This window comes from Dendropsophus ebraccatus, chromosome 6 (genome assembly GCF_027789765.1).
Source record: "Dendropsophus ebraccatus isolate aDenEbr1 chromosome 6, aDenEbr1.pat, whole genome shotgun sequence".
NCBI lineage: Eukaryota > Metazoa > Chordata > Amphibia > Anura > Hylidae > Dendropsophus > Dendropsophus ebraccatus.
Window position 1 is genome coordinate 65,061,607 of NC_091459.1, and position 25,451 is coordinate 65,087,057.

At 44.9% G+C, this 25,451-nt stretch overlaps 1 protein-coding gene across 6 annotated transcripts in view; it reads right to left on the minus strand.

The window, feature by feature from the left end:
- The window catches only part of TMEM44 (transmembrane protein 44), a 64,251-nt gene extending 42,193 nt beyond the window's left edge, over positions 1 to 22,058 (minus strand). For 3 of the 6 annotated variants that reach the window (XM_069975070.1, XM_069975064.1, XM_069975066.1), the window contains exons 1-3: positions 21,787 to 22,058; positions 17,342 to 17,468; positions 10,389 to 10,482 (exon numbers count right to left, since the gene is read on the minus strand). In XM_069975070.1, coding sequence (XP_069831171.1) covers positions 10,389 to 10,482; positions 17,342 to 17,468; positions 21,787 to 21,941 — 376 coding nt within the window. In that variant the 5' untranslated portion in view covers positions 21,942 to 22,058. Of the gene's footprint in view, positions 1 to 10,388; positions 10,483 to 16,487; positions 16,573 to 17,341; positions 17,469 to 21,786 lie in introns of all 6 variants that reach the window. The other 3 variants (XM_069975068.1, XM_069975067.1, XM_069975065.1) reach the window with 3 other exon arrangements.
- Between the last annotated feature and the right edge of the window lie 3,393 nt (positions 22,059 to 25,451).

Sequence of the window (25,451 nt, forward strand, 5' to 3'; positions counted from 1 at the left end):
TTTAGGGTACAAACCCACTTGACGTATTTGCTGCGTGAATCAGTCTTAAAAATAAGCAGGCGATTGTTCTGCGTTAAAATGCGCAATTGCGTATTTTTGAAGCATGAAGCTTGTTGTTAGCAAAGCATCAGTTGTTAACAACCTGTGCGAAAAACGCATGTAGCTTCATGCTTCAAAAATACGCAATTGCGTATTTTAACACAGAACAATTGTATAAAGCCAACCTGCGTTTTGCCTGCTTATTTTTAAGACTGATTCACGCAGCAAATACGTCAAGTGGGTTTGTACCCTTAAGTTGATTTAGGAGGCTTGTATACTGGAAACCCCCATAAGTGACCCCATTTTGGAAACTAGACACCTTAAAGACTTAATCTAGGGGTATAATGAGCATTTTAACCCTACAGGGGCTGGAGGAAAGTATTCACAATTAGGCCAGAAAAAAAATGGAAAATAGAAATTTTCCAATAATATATTTGTTAAGATTAAAGTATCTCACTTTCATAATAGGCATGAGAGAAAATGCATCCCAAGTTTTGTAACGCAGGTTCTCCTGAGTACAACGGTACTCCATATGTGGGCGTAAACCACTGTATGGGCACACAGCAGGCCTCAGAAAGAAGGGAGCGCCAATTAGCATTTTCAGTGCATGATTTTTCTGAAGAAGTTTCTGAGCGCCAGGTGCGTTCGCAGTGCCCCTGTAATGTCTGCAGAATAGAACCCCCGCAAAAGTCACCCCATTTAGGAAAGTGCACCCCTCAAAGAATTTATCTTTGGGTGTGGTGAGCATTTTGACCCCACAGGTATTGGAGGAAAGTATTCAAAACTAGACCGTAAAAAAGAAAAAAAATTAATTTTTCCAATAACAAGTTTGTTTAGTTTGAAATTTTTCAATTTCACTAGGAACAGGGGAGAAAAGACACCCAAACATTTGCAACGGAGCTTCTCCTGAGTACAATGGTACCCCATATGTGGGCATAAACTACTGTATGCGCACACAACAGAGCTCAGAAGAGAAGGAGTGTCATTTTAGTTACAGGCAATATGTGGGTGTTTACTGGCTATCTGAGGTTGCGACAGGCAATCTGGTTTGGTTATGGGCAATCTGGGGTGGTTACAAGCAGTCTGTGCCAATCTGGGGTGGCTACGGGCAATCTGTGGCAGTCTGCGATGGTTGCGGGCAGTCTGCGATGGTTGCGGGCAGTCTGGGGGGGGGGTTACGGGCAGTCTGCGATGGGTACGGGCTGTCTGGGGGGGTTACAGGTAATCCGGGTGCCGCCACCATTCGGAACAAGCGATCAGCGGTATAAATCATTGCCCCATGCTCTCTGCCACCTCCGGTGGTGGAGAGAATGGAGCTTTGATCATTTTTAGGAATCCATCACTGTGAACAGTCTGTTGACAGTGATGGCGGTGGCCATCTTGGATCAGATGGCCGCTTAGGGAGGGTCAGTGACCAGGTCACTAGGGTTAATTCTGGGGACGGGGGGAGACATGTTTTCATCTCCTCTCACCGTGGATTGACGGTGAGAAGAGATGAAAGCGTTCAGATGCGCTGGCGATGTCCATTACCGGTGGCAGCCGTTATACTGGTAATAACGGCGATCGCCGGTGAGGGGACTGGCCGGGACTGAGCCCACACTCTGCCCCAACCCCTCAGCTACCTCCGGTAGCTGAAAGGAAGGGGCTGCGGGCATTACCGGCGCTGCTGCACTATTCTGTGCCATCGCCATAAAGAGCTGATGGCAGCAGAATAGAGCCCATTAGTGATCGCCGTAAAAATCCATATCGGCGGTCACTAATAACATAATACATGTATTCTCTGGGTCACTACGGTTACACCAATACTACATTTGTATAGGTTTTTTTTAACTATTACCGCTTTGGCGCAATAGAAACTATCTTCCTAGCAAAAACCCAAAAAACTGTTGCCACATTGCAAGATCCATAGCGTTCTTATCTTTTGCGTGACAGCACTGGTTTTGGGCGTTTTTTTGCGGGAAGATCTGTAGTTTCTATTGATACCAAGTTTTATATGTATATGACTTTTTGATCTCTTTAACAACGTATTTTCTAAAGTGGATTGATAAAATACAGCTATTCTGGTATGTTTTTTTTATTTTATTTTTTTTACAGCGTGTGCCGTGCGGTATAATTATTGATATAGTTTTATATATTGTGTCGTTACGGACGTAACCATACCAAATATGTATAGGATTTGTGTTTTTGATCACTTTTAAGTAATTTTTTATAGTGTATGGGGAATGTAATGCATTTTTATTATTGGGGGGGGGGGCTGTGTTGTGTTTGGTGCACCTGACCACTGACCACCAGTACTGCTGCTGCCGCCAGGCGGTAATTTATTCCGATGCGTCCGCTGTTAAAAGGCGTACGCATCGAAATAAAGCCCATTAGTAACCGCCATTAAAATATGTGCGGCGGTCACTAAGGGGTTAATTAAAACAGCAAATGTTTCTTCTAATGATGCTATTTTTTTTTATCACAATAGCAACATTAGAAGAAACATATAGATTTATATGTCCGCTCAGCTGATTTTATATGTTTGCTCAGCCAGAGCCGGTCCCGTCACACTAAGCTCAGTGTGCCGTGGACCGGCGAAGAGAGAAGATAGAAGGAATGAAGAAGAGAGAAGATAGAGAGAAGATAGAAGACATCGGATGGTGAGAAGAAAGCTCCCCCCCCTGCACTACACTATCCCAGCAAGGAAGGAGGGGTCACCTAACCCCTTCCTTGCTGGTATGGGTGCAGTCTGACATCAGTCTGGCCCCAAGGGGTTAAGTGGGGACCCTTACTTAACCCCCTGGGGGCCAGATTGTTCAGTATGGCACCCAAAGGGTTAAGGGGGATGCAATGCATCCTCCTTTAACCCCTTGGGTGCCACAATGTAAGCAGCGATCTGTAAAGATGCTGCTTACTGTAAGGTGCACAACACCGCTCACAATAAAGGGTGTTGTGCTCCTGTTTGTGTGTTTTTTTGTGTGTTTGTACCTTTATGTTTTTCAGATATCGGTATCTTGTGGATTACGGCGGATTCGATGGACTACGTCGATCAGCGGTTGTTGGGATTTTTTAAAAATAAATTAAATGGTCAACAAGGGAGCTGGGGATGTTTTTATTTGAATAAAAAATATTTTTCACTGTGTCGTGTCTTTATTTCTGTACTCTATAGACTTAGTAGTGGAAGCCGTCTAATAGACGGAATCCATTTCTAATTCAGGGCTTAGTGGTAGCCGGTATAAAATGGCTAACACTAACCCACCCCCCCATTATTACCCAAGTACCCAATGCCACCAGGGGTACTGGGAAGAGCCGGGTGCCAGTGGTCCCAGAAAGTCAAAATTGGCGCTCCTGGACTGGGCGGCAGCAGGCTGGTAATATTAAGGCTGGGGAGGGCCAAAAACAATGGCCCTTCCCACCCTGGAGTTACTAGGCTGCTGTTGCTTGGTTTTTAATCCGGCTGGTTATGAAAATAGGGGGAACCCTACACGTTTTTTTTTAAATAAATAAATAATAATTTAAAAAAACCTCATAGGGTTCCCCCTATTTTCATAACTAGCCGGGTTAAAAACCAAGCAACAGCAACCTTGTAACACCAGGGTGGGAAGGGCCATTGTTTTTGGCCCTCCCCAGCCTTAATATTACCAGCCTGCTGCCGCCCAGTCCAGGAGCGCCAATTTTGACGCTCCGTCCAGGACCACTGGTACCCGGCTCTTCCCAATACCCCTGGTGGGGGGGGTTAGTGTTAACCATTTTATAGCGGCTAACACTAAGCCCTCACTTAGTAATGGATTTTGTCTAGACGGCTTCCACTACTAAGTCTATATAGTAAAGAAAAAAAAAAAAACAAGACACAAGTGAAAAATATATTTTTTATTCAAATAAAAAAAAAAAAAACAGACCCCTTGTTGACCATTTTATTTAAAAAAAAAAAAACTCCCAACAACCGTTGGTCATCGACGTAGTCCATCGAATCTGCTGTAATCCACAGGATACCGATATCTGAAAAACAAAAAGGGAGAAACACACAAAAAACACACAAACAGGAGCACAACACCCATCATTGTGAGCGGTGTTGTGCACCTTACAGTATGCAGCATCTTTAAAGATCGCTGCTTACAGTGTGGCACCGAAGGGGTTAAAGGAGGATGCATTGCATCCCCCTTAACCCTTTGGGTGCCATGCTGAACAATCTGGCCCCCAGGGGGTTAAGTAAGGGTCCCCACTTAACCCCTTGGGGGCCAGACTAATGTCAGACTGCACCCATACCAGCAAGGAAGGGGTTAAGTGACCCCCTTTCTTGCTGGGATGGTGTAGTGCAGGGCGGAGGGGAGCTTTCTTCTCACTCTCCAGCTGAGCGGATATATAAATCTAAATGCTTCTTGTAATGTTGCTATTGTGATAAAAAAAAAATTGCATCATTAGAAGAAACATTTGCTGTTTTAATTAAAGTAAAGAATTAATGATTACAGTCAGCTGTATTACTGGCAATAGGTTTTGCCGGCAATAGAGCTTCCTGTAGTAGTTAATATTTAATTAATAAAACACATTTTCGTGCTAATAAAGTTGTTTTAATTAATAATTAAAACAAATACATACTTTTGCAATTAAAAATACTGTAAAAAAAAAAATAAAAATTTATATATATATATATATATATATATATATATATATATATATATATAATTTTTTTTTTTTTTTTTTTTTAATTTTTAATAACAGTATATTTAATTGCAAAAGCATGGATTTGTTTAATTAAGCTATTGAACAATGAAAATAACTTTAAAACAAAACTTTTTTTTAAGTTAACTATTACAGGAATCGACATTATTGCCGGGGATCGCTAACCCTGGCAACACCTATCCCTGTAATATTGCTTCCCTGCTTTCCCAGGGAGCAGTAAACTTTATTAAAACAGCTAAATAATTGTTTGGCTGTTTTAATAAAGTTAATTTAGATTCGAATACTCAATCACATATTCGATCAAACTCGAATCTTTCGAATACTGCAGTATTCGATCGAATGGCTATTCGATCGAATACTATTCACTCATCTCTTTTCTCCTATCATCTCTCTCTTTACTTTTTCTGTTGAACTCTTCACCCACTCACAGCGCACTTTAGACACGCTGAGGAAGGAAGTCACATGGGTAGAGGAGGTGCATAGCTCTTTTGTGTTGTACATTGTAGAGAAAGGACGCAAGCTCGACAGCTCTCTACAGCTAACAGTTTCTATTCAGTAATGCTACACAACACTATGCACAATTTAGAAACAACCTCAATCCACACCGTGGACTAGAAGAGGCACAGAGCAGGACAGTATCCAAAGACAGCAGTAAGCTAGGAACTTATCCAGATAGAGCAAAGTTGCTAAGGCCTATGAACTCTATCTCGCAGCGTGGTTTTCAGCAGAAAACCCTCAGCATTCCGCTCATCCCAGGTAACAAGGTCTGGGGCCTGTGTCACCCTCTAGGATGGTTTGGCCAAATCCAGTGGGCATAAGGTGGTGCGAAGACCCAAAGGTCAATACACGGGCACAGGTATTCTCTTCTTCTTCTAAGTATTCTTCTATCTCATCTTCCAACATCCCGGCAGAGCACAGTACTACTTGGGTTGAGACTCTCACGGCATCCTTTTCTCTGCTACTCTTGATTCTTTGTATCCATCAACACCTGCCACTAAATTCCTATTGCAGATCTGGTTGCTATATTGTCAAGTGTTTGTCTTCAAGTATTGTCAAGAGTATTTTCAAGTGCTTTATCAAGGGAAATGTATACTGTCAAAGCAAAACTGTATAACTTGCTACACACAAGTACCTTTCAAGTAAAAACAAGTTTATTTATGGTAAAGAGACTCTGTGATTCTTCATCCTACACTGACACAGCATACACCGCAAACTTGGGACACTTCCCCTTTCTGTGGGTGGCGGTTCCGATAGTCTGGAAGGGACACTACACTGCTCTGGCCATCCGTGACTACACTATCCCAAGGAACCCAGTAGCAGCCCGGCAGGACACTGACCACAGGGGAAAAAGATACAACCAGCCTTCTAGAATAAAAGCAGTAGTGCAAACACACCTGTGTGCCTACCCGGCACAGGCGTCACGAGATAACACCTCAAGGTCGGGTTGTACCTCGGCCAACCACCACGCTAGTGGCATCACACAGTACCATCTAGAAAGTGACTGGCAAAGCCTCCAACACAACATCACCGGGAGCTCACACCACAGAGGTACAGCAATTCCTGAACTGTTACTTAAAGAGGACCTGTCACCCCCCGTGCCAAAGTGACAGGCTCCCGACCCCCCTGTTAGAGCCCCCTATACTTACCTCATCGCGCCGGGTCCAGCTTCCTGAGTCGGTCGGGTGACTGAGATTTCAGCTCCATAAGCTTGGCGCGCGCGCTCACAGGAGAGTCAGATGCTCATAGAGAATGAATGGGGAGTCCGATGCTCCGTCATTCTCTATGGGCATCGGACTCTCCTGTGAGGTAAGTATAGGGGGCTCTAACGGGGGGTCGGGAGCCTGTCACCCCGGCATGGGGGGTGACAGGTTTCCTTTAAGGCTAGAGCCATATGCACTGCTGCAGAGCTGATTTACAGTCTACTACCTATGCAAACATTCGGCAGAAAGCTATCAATCAAAAAGGGGCAGTGGGCAGGGGGAGGGGCTGATTATGAATATCTTGGACCACTGATCATTGCACCTATACAGAGCCTATGCCTATAATTTTAGTGAAGGGCTGTGGCTAAGATATGGTAAAGGGGTGGAGTGATCCACAGAAAATAAAGCTATACAATCAGCAGGATCATGCTGATAAACCAACTAGCGGCACATAATAGATCAGTTTAAATGCTTTCCTACCATTAAAAGCCTCTTTGCCTGTCATACACCCCCACCGAGCATGCTGACAGGCAGAGAGACCCCATGCCCAATTTACAGCTCTCTCTCTGCCTTGTGTGCTGGAATAAACAATGAATTTACAGCACGTAAAGTTGCAGGACACGCATATGAACAAATGGAAGGGAAGCATTTCAACTAATCTATTATCCACTGCTAGCGGGTGTATCAGCACAATTGTCCGCTTTAAAGTCTAAATGGTATGAGGTTGAGTAATTGAATCTCTGCACAGAGCGTGTATGGCCTGATTGTATAATCTACAGGTTTCCCTGACAGTAAAATGATATCACTGAGCAGATTCCTCACTCATGAATCATTGGGCATCTTGACATGTGATGTAGCTGCTCACTGGGGATAGTCTACACCAGTGATTTTCAACCAGTGTGCCGCAACATATGTTCGGGTGTGCCGCGGGGAAAGTTCCCCAAACTATGGTGCTCCTGTGTTTTGTTCCCCGGCAATGCGCAGCGATCAGTGGCGGATTATAATGTGGGTGGTTGCGTGGTGCGCTGCGGGGGGCCGCGATGCACGCATCCAATCACAGCCCGCCGCAGCCCACCACGCTCTCGGTCTCCGCTGATTGGAGGAGCACGTCCGGGCCTTACGGGAGGCCAGTAGGTGAGGCAGACAGCAGCGGCGACCATCTCGGAGGAGGTGAGGAGGAAGGGGGGGGGGGGGGGGAAGAGAAGCATGGGGGAGAGAAGCACTGGAGAGAAGCAGGGGGGAGAAGTAGAAAAGTATGGTGGAGAGAAGCACAGGAGAGAAGCAGGGGGGAGAGAAGCACAGGAGAGAAGCAAGGGGGAGAGAAGCACAGGAGAGAAGCAAGGGGGAGAGAAGCACAGGAGAGAAGCAGGGGGGAGAGAAGCACAGGAGAGAAGCAGGGGGGAGAGAAGCAGGGGGGAGAGAAGCAGGGGGGAGAGAAGCACAGGAGAGAAGCACGGGGGAGAGAAGCACAGGGGAGAGAAGCACAGGACAGAAGCACAGGAGAGAAGCACAGGAGAGAAGCAAGGGGGAGAGAAGCACAGGAGAGAAGCAGGGGGGAGAGAAGTACAGGAGAGAAGCACAGGAGAGAAGCAGGGGGGAGAGAAGCACAGGAGAGAAGCAGGGGGGAGAGAAGCACAGGAGAGAAGCAGGGGGGAGAGAAGCACAGGAGAGAAGCAGGGGGGAGAGAAGCACAGGAGAGAAGCAGGGGGGAGAGAAGCACAGGAGAGAAGCAGGGGGGAGAGAAGCACAGGAGAGAAGCAGGGGGGAGAGAAGCACAGGAGAGAAGCAGGGGGGAGAGAAGCACAGGAGAGAAGCAGGGGGGAGAGAAGCACAGGAGAGAAGCAGGGGGGAGAGAAGCACAGGAGAGAAGCAAGGGGGAGAGAAGCACAGGAGAGAAGCAGGGGGAGAGAAGCACAGGAGAGAAGCATGGTGGAGAGAAGCACAGGAGAGAAGCATGGGGGAGAGAAGCACAGGAGAGAAGCATGGGGGAGAGAAGCACAGGAGAGAAGCATGGGGGAGAGAAGCACAGGAGAGAAGCATGGGGGAGAGAAGCACAGGAGAGAAGCATGGGGGAGAGAAGTACAGGAGAGAAGCATGGGGGAGAGAAGTACAGGAGAGAAGTACAGGAGAGAAGCATGGGGGAGAGAAGCACAGGAGAGAAGCAGGGGGGAGAGAAGCACAGGAGAGAAGCAGGGGGGAGAGAAGCACAGGAGAGAAGCAGGGGGGAGAGAAGTACAGGAGAGAAGCAGGGGGGAGAGAAGTACAGGAGAGAAGCAGGGGGGAGAGAAGTACAGGAGAGAAGCAGGGGGGAGAAGCAGAGGGGAGAAGTATGGTGGAGAGAAGCAGGGGTGAGAAGTACAGGAGAGAAGCATGGGGGAGAGAAGCACAGGAGAGAAGCAGGGGGGAGAGAAGCACAGGAGAGAAGCAGGGGGGAGAGAAGCACAGGAGAGAAGCAAGGGGGAGAGAAGCACAGGAGAGAAGCAGGGGGGAGAGAAGTACAGGAGAGAAGCAGGGGGGAGAGAAGTACAGGAGAGAAGCATGGGGGAGAGAAGTACAGGAGAGAAGCATGGGGGAGAGAAGCACAGGAGAGAAGCATGGGGGAGTGAAGCACAGGAGAGAAGCAGGGGGGAGAGAAGTACAGGAGAGAAGCAGGGGGGAGAGAAGTACAGGAGAGAAGCAGGGGGGAGAGAAGTACAGGAGAGAAGCAGGGGGGAGAGAAGTACAGGAGAGAAGCAGGGGGGAGAGAAGTACAGGAGAGAAGCAGGGGGGAGAAGTATGGAGGAGAGTAGCACAGGAGAGAAGCAGAGGGGAGAAGTATGGTGGAGAGAAGCAGGGGTGAGAAGCACAGGAGAGAAGCATGGGGGAGAGAAGCACAGGAGAGAAGCAGGGGGGAGAAGTATGGTGGAGAGAAGCACAGGAGAGAAGTAGGGGGGGGCGGGAAGTATGGTGGAGAGAAGTAGGGGGGAGAAGTATGGTGGAGAGAAGCACAGGAGAGAAGCACAGGGGGAGAAGAAAACAGGCCCAGGTTTCACACTGAGTGAGTATAAATACATTTAGAATCTATATTATTAACTATATGTATAATATGTACTGTTTTAGTGTCATTTTGTGCCATTTTGGTTGGTGGTGTGCCCCGGGATTTTTTAAGTATAAAAAGTGTGCCGCGGCTCAAAAAAGGTTGAAAATCACTGGTCTACACTGATATGGAAACCTATTGTGGTTTCTGTCAGGCCAAAAATGTAAAATGTAGATACTCAATTATTCAGCATCAGGTTGCCTTTAAGACTGAATGCTACATATATTACAATCTGTACAACTGAAGGTTTATGCATGCAGATACATTTCTCCTATACTATTCACAACGAACATGCTTTATTTTCTGTGCTGGCTTTGGTGATGACAGCAAAAGTCAAATATACACTGCTGATTAAAGTAAGAGAACAACGTATGAATGCTAGATTATTTCAGAAATAATGTAATCTACATTGATCCCTAACACCACAGTCAGTCAGCTATTTCTGTTTATCAGGCCTTGTGTTGGGGAGAGGGATAAAGCAATTTTTGCTCCTCTGAATCAAGTGCCTTTTAGTTTTTGAGGTAAAGTGAGTAATCATTGTGGGATTATTTTCTCCCCATAGCTCCTGTGTGTCTGGTGGAGCGCTGCCTATATCCTGAAGACTTTATACTGTAAGTAACCATCTTACACCCGTATGTGGATTGGCATAGTTGAGAGTTTTTAGGCGATTTAGCCAGATTTTACACTAATCATTAAAAATTATATTGTATGATAACACTAGCTCTCTTTGCAGTAATTTAAATGATAAATTCAAATGATTATTTATATGTAAATATTTTATATTTAATATTACTACACAATGACCTTGGCATTTAGGAAATTGTGTGTTGTTCTCTAAATTTTTAAGGAAAAAAAAATGTAATGCTGTACCCAAAATTGGATGAAGCCTTGAAAAATGTTTAAATATTACTTACTTAGTCGTATTCTGTAGCTGGAGTTACATGCTGGGAATAAAGTCAACACAAAATGTGTAACATCAGACAATGCCATATATGCACCAGTGATGATCTGTTATAAAAGGGAGAAAAGAAAACACATCACAACTTGCTGTAACTGCGTAACAACAAAACCTATAAATACATTTATAATACATAGGGTTTTACCATCAGATGATAGGTTGTTTCAAAAATACATCTAAGTACAGACATGTCTGAATCCGGTATTTGGCTCCACACTCTAAACTGTTTGTACTCAACTAGTTGCTGTGCTCTTAAAGGGACACTAATGATGAAGTATTCTCCTTTTAATCAACAGGTTATTTCTTATATTAGTGTATATCAGGGGTACTCAACAACTTTAAGTGATGGTCCACTTACCGGGGTCGATTGTCAGGTGAAGGTCCGAGCTGAACATCAGTAGTAAACGAGTTGTTTTCTTAACTTTTAACAAATGTTGTTAAACTATTTACATACAGAATTGATGCTTATTAGTGGGGAAACTGTCATTTTTTCTCTGTCACGAGCCCTTATACAGTCCCCCTGTGCGCTCCCCCAGTAGTATATAGCCCCCCTGTGCGCTCCCCCAGTAGTATATAGCCCCCCTGTGCGCTCCCCCAGTAGTATATAGCCCCCCTGTGCGCTCCCCCAGTAGTATATAGCCCCCCTGTGCGCTCCCCCAGTAGTATATAGCCCCCCTGTGCGCTCCCCCAGTAGTATATAGCCCCCCTGTGCGCTCCCCCAGTAGTATATAGCCCCCCTGTGCGCTCCCCCAGTAGTATATAGCCCCCCTGTGCGCTCCCCCAGTAGTATATAGCCCCCCTGTGCGCTCCCCCAGTAGTATATAGCCCCCCTGTGCGCTCCCCCAGTAGTATATAGCCCCCCTGTGCGCTCCCCCAGTAGTATATAGCCCCCCTGTGCGCTCCCCCAGTAGTATATGGCCCCCCTGTGCGCTCCCCCAGTAGTATATGGCCCCCCGTGCGCTCTCCGCAGTAGCATATAGCCCCCCGTGCGCTCTCCGCAGTAGCATATAGCCCCCCCAGTGCGCTCCCCCAGTAGCATATAGCCCTCCTGTGCGCTCCCCAGTAGTATATAGACCCCCTGTATGCTCCCCCTCCCATATAGCCCCCCTGTGCGCTCCCCCAGTAGTATATAGACCCCCACTTTGTGCTCCCCAGTAGTAGTATATAGCCCCCCTGTGCTCCCCCTCTCATATAGCATATAACATAAAAAAAAAACACTTATACTTACGTGGGTCCGGGCATCTCCTGTTTTCTTCCACTCTTGTGGACGCACTGCAGCGGTCACAAGAGGCCGCTCTCCCCTTGTCCTGGAGCAGGCGCTCCAGTGACATCACTCGGGCACCAGAGAGAGAGCGGCCTCTTGTGACCGCTGCAGCCAAAAGTTACTGACAGGGAGGGAGCCAATGGCTGTCAGCACTGCTGCACAGTAACTATGAGCACTGGTTACGAGCGCTCATAGTTACTGCGCAGAGCACAGCAGGGGTCCGGGCAGCTGGCCTCTGTGGTCCGCCAGTTGAGGGCTCCTGGTGTATATGGTTATCTTGTCTAAAATATCCAATCCACAGTCATTGTACATTAACAGACAAGAAAATCAATGCAGTCACCACCTACTGGTACCTGCATTAATACCGTAGATCAAGGGAGACAGACATACCTAATCAATCTACTAGAACTGATGTCTAGAAATCAAACAGGTAATTTATTTTGCTAGTTGCAGGTTATTATTATTCACTTTTTGTTGCTTAGTTATGTATTTTTGACAAGTAAACATACAGTTGCAAAAATTTAAATTACCTTGACTTGTATGCATTGATTACTAATAAAATGTGGTCTCATTGCTATCCATATCACAACACACACTGCCATAAATAAAGGTGCAAAAAGAAAAAGTCAGTGAACCCTTACAATTCATAAGCTGTTCATCCCCTATAAATAAGATCTGTACAAAGTTAAGGAGCAATTTTGGACCATTCCATCCCATTTGAATCTACCTCTGGCTTTGGCACAAAAACTGCAATGGCAGTTTTCCCCCAAAAAACTGCCATGTGTGTTTCCAGTCTAAAAGGTACCTAAGCCCTAAGGCAGCAAAATTGCACCCTTAACCATACTTCATAGTTGGGATATATATATTTTTTTCATGTGCAGTTTTCTTTTCTTTCTAGCACTGTGAAACATACAGGTGGTCTTGGTCAAACCTAAGACAGGTTACATTGTATTTTTGGACAGTTGCAACCTCCATAATTTTCAATAAACTATTCTTTAGTGTTTTTCTATCAGACAATGAACAGAGATAATAGATTGACTACCTCATTTGCACAGTGTCATATAACAGTGAAGGTTTGGATAACAATCACAGTTTGTTATGGTGGTCAGTGTTTGGCAAAACAGCAGTCATCAAGTAAATCACAAGGAAGGATGGGCCCACAGGACTCCTCAATGTTTTTGCGCTATAGCAGGTATAACATGGGAGTCAAATGCACTGATATTATACAGTTGTGCTTAAAGAGGATGTACCATCAGGTACATCCTCTTTAATCTGACCCAGGGATAGAACGGCGCTGTCATGGGGAAGCCGGTGCCGAGGTCCGTTTTTTGAACCGTGGCCCGGTTCCCGTGTACAGCGCCGTTCTATCCCTGGGTCAGATTAAAGATGATGTACCTGATGGTACATGCTCTTTAAAAGTTTACACACCCCACCAAAATTTTTGCTTTCTTGTCCTTTTTTCATAGAATATGAATAATAACACAACAACTTTTTTCCCACTCATGGTTAGTGGTTGGGTGAAGTTATTTATTGTCATACTACTGTTTATTCTCTTTTTAAATCATAATGACAACCAAAAACAGAGAAAAGCCTCAACATTTCTGGAACAAGGTAATTTGGAGAGGTGTCAACAAGGCCTCTAATGAAAGAACATCATTCCTACTGGAAAGCACGGAGGTGGATCACTGGTGTTTTGGGGGATGTGTGAGCTACAATGGCACAGGAAAATTGATCAAAGTTGAAGGAAAGATGAATGCAGCACATTATCAGCAAATACTGAAGGGAAATTTGCACTCATCAGCCTGTAAGGTGCGCATGGGATGTACTTAGACATTCCAACATAACAATCCAAAACACAAGTTTACCTGGCCTTCGCGATAGCAGAACAAAGTAAAGGTTCTGGAGTGGCCATCTCAGTCTCCTGACCTCAATATCATTGAGCCACTCTGAGGAAATTTCAAGCCTGTAGTTCATACAAAATGAAAATCAATATTCTCGGCACTCACCAATATGCTGAATAAGTCATGTTTATTGTATCTTCATAACACAAATTCGGTACAGGGCGCGTTTCGGCGTAATGCCTTTATCAACTGTCTAACATAGTCCATACTAACTGATATATATGTAAGATAGAAACAGCAAGGCGTCTTCACATTATATATCAGTTAGTATGGACTATGTTAAGACAGTTGATAAAGGCATTACGCAGAAACGCGTCCTGTACCAAATTTGTGTTATGAAGATACAATAAACACGACTTATTCAGCATATTGGTGAGTGCCGAGAAAATTGATTTTCATTTCGTGGGACTTTTTCCCATCTACGGGCACCACCGGCATACATCCGGCGTGCCGAACTGAACTTTGCATTACTTGTAGTTCATACAGGACAGTCCAGGAATTTACAGGAACTGTAACATCGTCCACTTTGTCATCCACAACTACGACAAAAGACTCCAAGCTATCACTAATATTAGAGGTGGCAATACACGGTATTAGGAATTGGGGTATGTAAACTTTGATCAGGGTCATTTGGATGCTTTTGGTTGTCATTATGATTTAAAAAGAGAAAACACAGTAGTTTGACAATAAATGGCTTCACCCAATCACTAACCATGAGTGGTAAAAAGTTTTTGTGTTATAACAGAATTATCAGCAACCAGGCTGCTACTCCCTCTCTTCCATGACAATGCATCATCCTGTCACAGGAGGATTGGCTGAATCTCTGAGCAGCCCCTCCAGCCTACATCACTCTCTCTGTGTAAAGATTCAGGTGCTGCAATATCGCTGCTCAATAGTCTGCAGTGAAACTTGATGTTCTGCAACTGGCAGTAGGGCTAGACTATTCTATATGGAAGGGAGGCTATTCTATATGGGGGGGGGGGGGGGCTATTCTATATGGTCATATTACAAAATGGGGGGACTTTTTTTATATGGGAATTTTACAAGGCAGGGGGAGCTATTTTATATCAGGCTATTACAAAGGGAGGAACTATTCTATGTGGGGGTGTTACAAAGGGGGGACTATTTTATATGGGGATGTTACAGGTGGACCTTAAAGCGACTCTGTACCCACAATCTGAGCCCCCCTGCCCCCAAACCACTTGTACTGTTAGATAGTTGCTTTTAATCCAAGATCTGCCCTGGGGTCCGTTCGGCAGGTGATGCAGTTATTGTTCTAAAAAACAACTTTTAAACTTGCAGCCCTGTGTCCAACGGCTGTGGCCTAGATTATAAATGCATAAGGCTGGCACAACCTCCCTGTCCATCCTCCCCCCCTCATCATTAGGAATTCTTCAGGCAGGTATTCTCCTATTCATTACCTGTGTCAGCACGGCACATGGTCTGGATCGTTAAGGCAGCTGTGCAATGTTCAGACAGGAGAAAATGTTATAGGGGCATTGCTAATGATGAAGAGGGTGGGGAGGAGGGACGGAGGAGTGGTGCAAAGGTAGGGCACAGATACTCCAAGCCACAGCCGTTGGGCACAGGGCTGCAAGTTTAAAAGTTGTTTTTTAGGACAGTAACTGCATCACCTGCCGAACGGACCGCAGGACAGATCTTGGATTACAAGCAGCTAACGGTGCAAGCGGTTTGGGGGGGACAGATTGTGGGTATAGAGTCGTTTTAATACAGGGATGGTACAAGGGGGGCCTTTGTATGGGGATGTTACAAAGTGTGTGGGGGGGGTAATTTTATATGGGGATGTTACAAAGTGGGGACTCCTATTTAATGGCACAAACTGGGCCTAACTACTTATATGGATGCACAGAGGGAGCAAGATTACTGTGTAAAACAATACTCTTGGGGAGTTTGTATATAGATGTGGATGATGCTGGAGCGGGGAACCTAAAATGTTTGGCCGGTAGATCCTGCTGAGAGGAGTCACGGCCAGAGAAGTCTTCATGATAGCTGAGCAAGAAAAGTAACCAACTTCAGCAAAAACATCACTTGCAATTCATGCAGAGAGGACGCCTCCTGTGAATAGGTGGATGTAATTGCACTCTAATTACTTTATTTATAATTAGGGATGGTCCGAACCCTCCGAGGTTTGGGTTCGGATGAACCCGAACGCTCGGCATCGGATTCCCGCTGTCTGCCCGCTCCGTGCAGCGGGCGGATCCAGCGGGAAGACCGCCTGGAAAAACGGGATACAGCCTATGGATATGGCTGTATCCTATTTTTCCAGGCGTTCCTCCCGCTGGATCCGCCCGCTGCACGGAGCGGGCAGACAGCGGGAATCATTACCGAGGGTTCGGGTTCGGACCATCCCTATTTATAATCCTTCTTTTTATTACCAGCTGAAGTGTCACAGTGACAGCCGCAGCCCAGCCATGTATGTCAGTCAGAGGTGCAGCTGTGGCTCGGCTCCGCCTCTGTCACTCTCTCTGGTAATGAAATGGAGAATTATAAAAGTTTACACTGGACGAAAGGTCCTGTCACTTATACTGTATCTCCCCCACACCTTTCTGTACTTGGTATGGACCTCACAGATTCCCTTTAAGGGCATGTTCATACATAATCCATTGCAGATTTGATGCTGCTGAAATACATAAATATGCAACATTAAATCCACAGCAGATTATGTTTTATTTTTATGCGTTGATGATGGGGTTCACATTTAAGTAAGTAGTTAGAAACATGGAGAATTAAAGCAGAATTCGCTACAGCATGTATAGTACACTGCTATCTATAATATATTGGGGAATATGGTATGTGGGCTGCTGAGGTTTGAGTGCCAGGGCTGATTTTAAGTCCCAGTCCGGCCCTGACTAGTCATGTGGTCAGATACCTGATGGAGGGCACAACGGTAGGCTCTGGAAATTAATAGTGCTCTGTATGTGCTGGGTCTTCTAGTTATTTTCTGAATACAGCTCCTGCAGTGATATATAACACATGAACATGCTGATACCTCTAGTTCTTCTGTATACAGCTCCTGCTAGGATATACACAACAAGAACATGCTGGGGCTTCTAGTTCTCTCCTGTATACAGCTCCTGCTAAGTGTATATAACATGAAGAGCTGGGGCTTCTGGTTGATAGTTAACCTCCAAAGTGCTGACATCCGCAGAGATCAGGAGATACAGGAGGAGAAAAATATAGATATGCAGCCGCGTGTTTCTTCTGCTGCAAATCTTTACTCGCCTATATCTACATGATTTGCTCCTCAAAGGGGCCTCGCAAAGACTCTGTCGCCCAAGGGCCCACAAAAACCTGGAGCTGGCCCTGACTGTTGATATTAAGTCAATGTGCTCAGTAAAATACATGAACAGTACAACTGTTTGTATGTAGAGATGAGCGAACCTTGAGCATGCTCGAGTCCATCCGAACTCGATCGTTCGGCATTTGATTAGCGGTGGCTGCTGAAGTTGGATAAAACCCTAAGGCTATGTGGAAAACATTGATATAGTCATTGGCTGTATCCATGTTTTCCAGACAACCTTAGAGCTTTATCCAAGTTCAGCAGAACCAGCTAATCAAATGCCGAACGATCGGGTTCGGATCAACTCGAACCCGAACCCGGTTCGCTCATCTCTATTTGTATGTTATTAGCTCATTTAGATTGTGGTTGTTTTTACAAATTTATTATACAACAGAACACGTTTGTTGTTACACGCAGTACAGCAAATGTATTGTTATACATACCTGGATGGTAAGCTGTTTTGATAACAGGGCACCAATAGTGTTACACATAGAACCAAAGAACCCATATATGCTCCAGAATACAGATCCTTCATAGCTTGACTTATGCCTGCACCTCAAATAGAAATGCCTACAAAAATTTAATTTGTAAAATGTTATTATTAATGAAATGGGTACTTACAGTAGCCACATGTACTGAGCTTTGGAAATAAAAAGAGGAGAAAATATTCTCACTGTACAAAACGCAATAAATAAAAAAATCTGGGAGGCAACACAGTGGATGAAATCACGTGTGGCACATTAGTTGCAGTAATGTCTTCATAGATAAGTTTCATTTATCTGAATGAGGTTGTTTCTGTAAAACACATTTTAATTTCAGTGAGACACACTCTGGTAAATGCAAAAGTTTCAGAATTTTCCTAAATTTGCTCTGTGTGAAAACATCCACTGTATGCAATATTATTTTTCCAATGAAATATGAAATCTGCAAGAGAGACTAACACAGATGTGAAAAGAGCCCAGGCCTATTATTCTAAGGCGCCGTTCACACAGGACGACTCGCAGCGGAAATCTCGCTGCGAGTTTTGCAGCGAGATCTGCTACGAGGTAAGTTCCTGGTAGGCCCCTGTTACTACATACTCGCAGCAGTCTGAAAGTATGTAATTCAGCCGCCTCCTGCTGTCTGTATACATTACCTGTCTCCTTGCTGCACGAGATTTCACAGCTCTCATAATTTCACAAACCACAATAATGTATACTAATTTTATTTTCAGTTCATGTGCAAGGGCTAAGTTCATGTACCTTCTATTGTAATGTTTTAATAATATTAGGAATCAAGTCTGCAGCTGGCATCTAGGTGGTTATACAGTTGACAAGATTGCGGGGTGCCAGATGCAAGTTGGGAGCCTACTTTAAAGAAGTCTGGCGAGGGAACATAATAAACAATCACTACTTACCTCTCTCCAAGCCTGCAAAGTGCTGTGACAGAGGCTCCAGGACCCCCACCAGAAGTCATTTTCCCTTGGGTATCAATGTAGTCCCAAGGGTGGGGGAATACCTGATGGATCAGCCAATCAGTAAGAACAACAGTGTCCAACCTCAGTCACTGACTGGCTGAGCGGGGCATTCATCAACCAGATCATGAGGTTGAAGGGAGATGTGGAGTATGCCAGTGGAGGCTCTGGAGCACTGCGTGGGCATGAGATATGTTCTTTATTATCTCCCACACACACACACACACACACACACATCCCCTGCACAAACCGATTTTTTTTACCCCACTGGACCTTCTTCTTTAAAGCGACCCTGTACCCACAATCTGTCCCCCCCCCTCCAAGCAGCTTGTACCTTTGGATAGCTGCTTTTAATCCAAGATTTGACATGGGGTCCGTTCGGCAGGTGATGCAGTTATTGTCCTAAAAAACTACTTTTAATCTTGCAGCCCCATGTCAAATTGGCGTGGCCTAGAGTGTCTATGCCCTAGGCTTGCACCGCCTGTCTGTCCCTCCTCCCCACCCTCTTCACCATTAGAAACGCCCCTGGGCAGCATTTCTCCTATTCTTCCCCTGTCTGAACAGTGCACAGGTGCCTTAACAATCCAACACATTTGCAGTGTTCACACTGGTGAATAGGAGAAATCCTGCCTGGGGCATTCCTTATGGTGAAGAGGGCGGGGAGGAGGGAAGGAGAGGCAGTGCAAGCCTAGGGCATAGACACTGTAGGCCACGCCAATTTGACAAAGGGCTGCAAGTTTAAAAGTTGTTTTTTAGGACAATAACTGCATCACCTGGCGAACGGACCCCAGGGCATATCTTGGATTAAAAGCAGCTATCCGATGGTACAAGCGGTTTTGAGGGGGCAGATTGTGGGTTCAGAGTCGCTTTAAGCCCCTAAGTCTGCCTCCTTAGTACTAGTACAACTGCCCAAACACAAGATGTAGGAAAGCTGTGTGATAGTAATACAGTAGCACTGTAATGTACTGTCAAAGGGAAAAAAAAAACATCTCCTGGCTGGGAAGTAGGCCTAACTGCTGCGAGGCCTTGCCTAGGCGACACTTGCCACCAATTAATTTTAGCCCAGAAAGAAGAAGAGAAAAGTTTTATACAGATATGTCAAATGTGCTCCATCTAAGGTTGTAGATTGTTTCTCACATTACGCTCCTCTTCCCATCTTCTTTTTCTCTCTTTATAGACTTACAATCTGATCTCTGAGCTAGTTACAAGTTGTAACCAGAAAATAAAAATTGTTGCTAAGCTGATTTTGAGGGGTTCAAGGGGAAAATGCCTGATAAATAGAGGAGGAAGTATTTTTGTCAGAGGGGGTTCTTCATAGTCATTGCTTATTATAGAGCCATCAGGATATATTCAACAGTCTTTTGAGATATATCCATTTTTGACTTGTGGATATGATGCTGGTTTTACACATGACAGTTTTTCAGGAAAACTGCCATAGTCGTTTTTGTGCCAAAGCAAAAGTGGATTCAAATGGGAAGGGAAATATAAAGGGAGGACTTGTACTTCTCTTTCCTGTTGGATCCACTTCTGGTTCTGGCACAAAAAGTTTAAAAAATAAAAAAACTGCCATGTGTGAAACCAACATAAGGGTGCGTTCACACGCACAGGATCTGCTGCGGATTTGATGCTGTGTTAAGTTATTTAGATCAAATCTGCTGCAGATCCGCACCATCAAATCCACTGCAATACGCTATGTGTGAAGTTACCGTAAGGGTACAAACACACACAACGTATCCGCAGCGGATTTCTCTCTGTGAATTTGCACAATTTGCAGTTCGAGTTTTAGATCATACCTCCTGAAGTTCTACACCATTAAATCTGCTGTGCTATGGTACGTGTGAAGCTACCCTAAATGTATTAACTGACAAAGGATGAACCAAAGAACTCATAAACCTTGACCTACAGAGAGGTACTTTCCTTCCACTTTATTACATCACGATGAACACCGGATACACATTTTTATGAAAGTCATTAAAAGACGTATATTCTGGAGTGGTGTCTTATACAGTTCTCTAGAATAGCAGGTGCACATAAAGGGTGCCTTCACACGTACCGGATCATAGCGGATTTCACGCTGCAAATTCCACAGCGATTCCCAGTACTGTCATTTTCTATGGGTTTACTCACTTGCAGCAGATTTTACATTCTGGTGCGAATATTTCAAGCCCCTTCCAACTTATCTCAAAGCTGCCCAGAGGGGCAGCGCACCGACAGCCTGAGAAAGCAAGCAGGAGAATGGTAAGGTAATATATTACCTTGTTACCTGGGGTAAGTGGGAAGGGGCCTTAGGTACTTGCAGCGAATGAAAAATCTATGTTAACAGGGGTCTCAGGATCATATTATTACATACATTTTTCTATGATTTTCTTTATATTGTTATAACACTAGGGCACTTTATTATTGCAGAAGCACTGTTATTCTGGTTGTAGGCTATCCATGGGTAGCTCTTAGCTGTATTGTTGGGGGTTTGTGGTGCACATTGAACCTTATCAGGCTCTGTGCATGTTATATATCTTTTAGTGTTTTTAAATTAAAGGGAATGTACCATCAGGCCCGGCCTGAAGCAATGGAGGCGGGCCGACCCACCCTCAGTGGGAGGAACCCCCCGTCCCGCTATGATGCTTCTCCATTAGAAACAATGGAGTTGTATCAAAGAGGAGCGGGGGTTTTCTCTCAATGGGGGTGGGTCGGTCCGTCTCCATTGCTTCAGCCCAGGCCTGCTGGTAGATTCACTTTAAGTGGTTATGCAAAATAAAATCTATTTGAACTTATGTTATCTTTTGATGTGCAGTCCATTACTATTAAGCTTCTCCTCTTGTAATTCTCAGTCTGTGAAATGTGGACCATGCTTCACAGAATAAACGCAGCATGGCTCATGGTCAGACAAACTATAAAATGCACATTCAAGAAGCTGTACAAAGACTTTTTGGATTGAATTGGGAACAGGTCTAAAGCTACGGCCATGCCTGGAGACTCAACCATATTGCTCTTAGGCTGTTTTCACACATTGCAAAAGTAACGCAATAAAAATGCAACATGTGTGAACACAGCCTAATATAGAGGAACACAAAACAGTAAAAAAAAAAAAAAAAAAAAAAAAAAAAAAAAAAAAAAAAGGAGGTCACATTGCTACTTTCATGTTCTAAAGGGCCTTAAAAATGAGAGGTGCATTATGCTGGGAAATGCTTTTTCCTTCAGCAGAGTTCTCATTGAACATACATACGGAACATTTCTGAGGAAATATATACAACCACACAAAGGAGAAGGGTTTGCTCAAATATGTGCAGCAAGAATGACTTCATTCACCAGACTATGCAGATAACTTAACCCTTTTCTTCCCAAAATTTCACTCTATTGACCCTGAAAAGTTATCATATAACAAATGGCTGAAGGAGAAACAGCCAAAGTAAACAAATACAAAACAGGTGACATTACAGGGAGAAGGAGGCGAACCAGAACAAGGAGGACAGCAGCCAGAGCCCGAACGACACGCAGATCTTCTCCTCAGCGAAGCAGGTGATTAGATAATCCAGGTTCCAGAGCCCAGGTTCATGATATCTCTTCGCTGTGAGATTTCCCTCCCTGTCCATGCTCCCCTCCTCCTTGACCTGTCAAGCCTTGTGAGGGGACAGCATGTAGACTTGGTTACAGTGCATCCTCTCCGGTGTGGGCCTGTTGCTGACATATACCTTATCTGTGAATACTTCCAGGCTATAGAGGCGAGGCACTACGTAGGTGCTGCTCCACCTGTGCATGTTGGCCGCACCCCCTGCCCTTCCCTGTCATAGATACTATTGTGAGCTGATTCTAGTACTCTCAGTCATGAGTGAAACAAGCCTAGAATCTTGAGCTTAATACAAAGAAAACAGAAAAGAAAGCACTATATCAGCACACCTTTATAATGTCACAAACATATATAATTTTATTGAAGCATAGAAAAAACATGATGACAATCCCGCTGCAAGTATGTGATCACATTGAAAATGACAGGGAAGGTATCCAGAGCGGATTTCGCTGTGAACTCGAAGCATGAAATCCGTTGTGGATACAGTATGTGTGGATCTAGCCTTCACAGCCATCTGCCGCGCCATTTCCTGATGATTTTTTGACATGTTAAAAGACTGCAATCAGCCGAGTGTTTGCTGTCGAGCATTCAATGTTTCTATTACACCCGGAGATATCTGCCTAATTTGGCACATAATCACTCTGTGTAAGGCTGCATTCCCACGTTCCGTGATCCTAACGGATCACGGACGTGGAATGCATGTACCAAAGTCCCCCCGCGCCCGGACAGCATCTGTAATTAGATGCTGGGAGCGGGGGAGACTGTATTCATAAGCGCCACGCTGTAATGAATCAGCCGCTCGGTGCTGTTAATACAGCGCGGCGCTTATGAATACAGTCTCCCCCACTCCCAGCATCTAATTACAGATGCTGTCCGGGCGCGGGGGGACTCCGGTACATGCATTCCATGTCCGTGATCCGTCAGGATCACGGAACGTGGGAATGCAGCCTAAAGCTATGTTTACACGGAACGATTATCCTGCAAATTTGCACGATAACGATCGAATTCAAACGATAATCGTACGTGTAAACGCAGCTTACGATTGAACGACGAGCGAGAAATCGTTCATTTTGATCTTTGAACATGTTCTTAAATCGTCGTTCGCAAAAAATTCGCCGTTCGTTCCGTGTAAACAGTCGTTCACTGATTTTACCTTTGTGTGAGATAGGCTTAAGCGATCGCAAAACAAATTTTCTGTACGATATATCGTTTTGTACGATCGGGCGAATTATCGCTCTGTGTAAACGTAGCATTAGGGTCCATTTACACAGAAAGATTATCTGACAGATTATCTGACAAAGATTTGAAGCCAAAACCAGAAACAGACAATAAACAGAGAACAGGTTATAAAGGAAAGCCTGAGATTTCTCCTCTTTTCAAATCCATTCCTGGCTTTGGCTTCAAATCTTTGGCAGATAATCTGTCAGATAATCTTTCTGTGTAAATGGACCCTTACAGAGACTTAAAGGGGAAGTCCCACGAAAGTGAAAATACAGACCGGCTGGGGGTGCAGGAGGTGCTCCGGGGTCCCCTTCACAGCCACTGGTGTACCAGACTGAGTGATTGCCTGGGGTGGGCCGTGACACTGCAGCTGGAAGACCCAAGTACCCGATTTTCAGCTGAAGATGACAGCTGGCGGCCGTCCTTGGGACACGGGAGCGGCGCAATGGAGGCACGAGGAGGGGTAAGTTTACTTGTTTATCATTTTCCCACACCCCATGTTTACTGTTTTTCATTTTCTTGGGCCTTCCTCTTTAAAGGGGTATTCCCATCTGAGGTAGTTATGTCTATCTACAGTATGCACAGGAGGCCCACCATGATATAGAGAGCAGGGATCCCAAAATCCCTGCTGAATAGCGCTACAGGCTGCGCATGCATGCCGCTGCTCCGTTTATTCCCTATAGAGCTGCTGAAGAGAACTAAACGGAGGAGCAAGTCTCAACAAGCTGTAATTTCTAAAGGTATATGCACAGAGTAAATGTCGCGGATAACTCCGTGCTGATTCTGACGCTTGTCCTCGCCCTCCTGCTTGGCTCTTTGCCCACCCCATAGACTCCATTCTATGGTAAGGTGGATTCCGCTGTCTGCCCAAAGAATTGACATGTCCTGAGCAGAGGTGAGCAATGTTATCCGTGACATTTACGTGGTGTGCATATACCCTAAAACTTTCTATTCATGGAAATGGAGCAGCATTGCAATGTTTGCATTCACTATGCTGAAGTCATCTGCTGATTTTCCTTATGAATAAAAAAAAAGCTAAAAAAGAAACAGATCACTGATCTCAGGGAGACCAGCCAAAGATAACACTGCCGGCTGCTGGTTAAAGCGCAGTGAAATCCTAGGTGCATTGCTCCCTGGGAAACATGAATATGCAAAAGAAGAGCCCGTGGAGCCTCATTTAAAGGGGTTATCCAGTGCTACAAAAACATGGCCACTTTCTTTCAGAGACAACACGACTCTTGTCTCCAGTTCAGGTGCGGTTTGCAATTAAGCTCCATTCACTTCAATGGAATTAAGCAGCAAAACCCTGCCCAAGCTGGAGACAAGAGTGGGGCTGTCTCTGGAAGAAGGTGGCCATGTTTTTGTAGCACTTGATAACCCCTTTAAGAGTCTGGAAACACAGGACTAGCCAGATATCCCTCCCTTGGCTGGGTCCTAACTAGAGATGAGCGAACCTCGAGCATGCTCGAGTCCATCCGAACCCAAACTTTCGGCATTTGATTAGCGGTGGCTGCTGAAGTTGGATAAAGCCCTAAGGCTATGTGGAAAATATGGATATAGTCATTGGCTGTATCCATGTTTTCCAGACAACCTTAGAGCTTTATCCAACTTCAGCAGCCACCGCTAATCAAATGCTAAACGATGGGGTCCTAACTGAAGAGATATCTGGCTAGTCCTGTGTTTCCAGACTCTGTAATGAGGCTCCACGGGCTCTTCTTTTGCAGAATAAAGAAAAGCCAAGAGAGATACTGGCCCAAATTTACAAAGTTGCATAAAACTAACACTGTCTGGTTTTTACCATAACAACTAGAGATGAGCGAACTGGGTTCGGGTTCAAGTCGATCCGAACCCGAACGTTCGCCATTTGATTAGCTGGGGCTGCTGAACATGGATAAAGCTCTAAGGTTGTCTGGAAAACATAGATACAGCCAATGACTATATCCATGTTTTCCACATAGCCATAGGGCTTTATCCAAGTTCAGCAGCCACCGCTAATCAAATGCCAAAAGTTTGGGTTCGAAACGACTCGAGCATGCTCGAGGTTCGCTCATTTCTAATAACAACCAATTACAGCTCAGGCTTTATACCTTAGGCTGGGTTCACACTATGTATATTTGAGGCTGTATTTGTGAGGCTGTATAGCAACCAAAACCAGGAGTGGATTGAAAACACAGAAAGGATCTGTTCACATAATGTTGTAATTGAGTGGATGGCCGTCATTTAATGGCAAATTTTTGCTGTTATTTTAAAACAACGGCTGTTATATTGAAATGATGGCAGTTATTTACCGTTATATGACGGCCATCCACTCAAT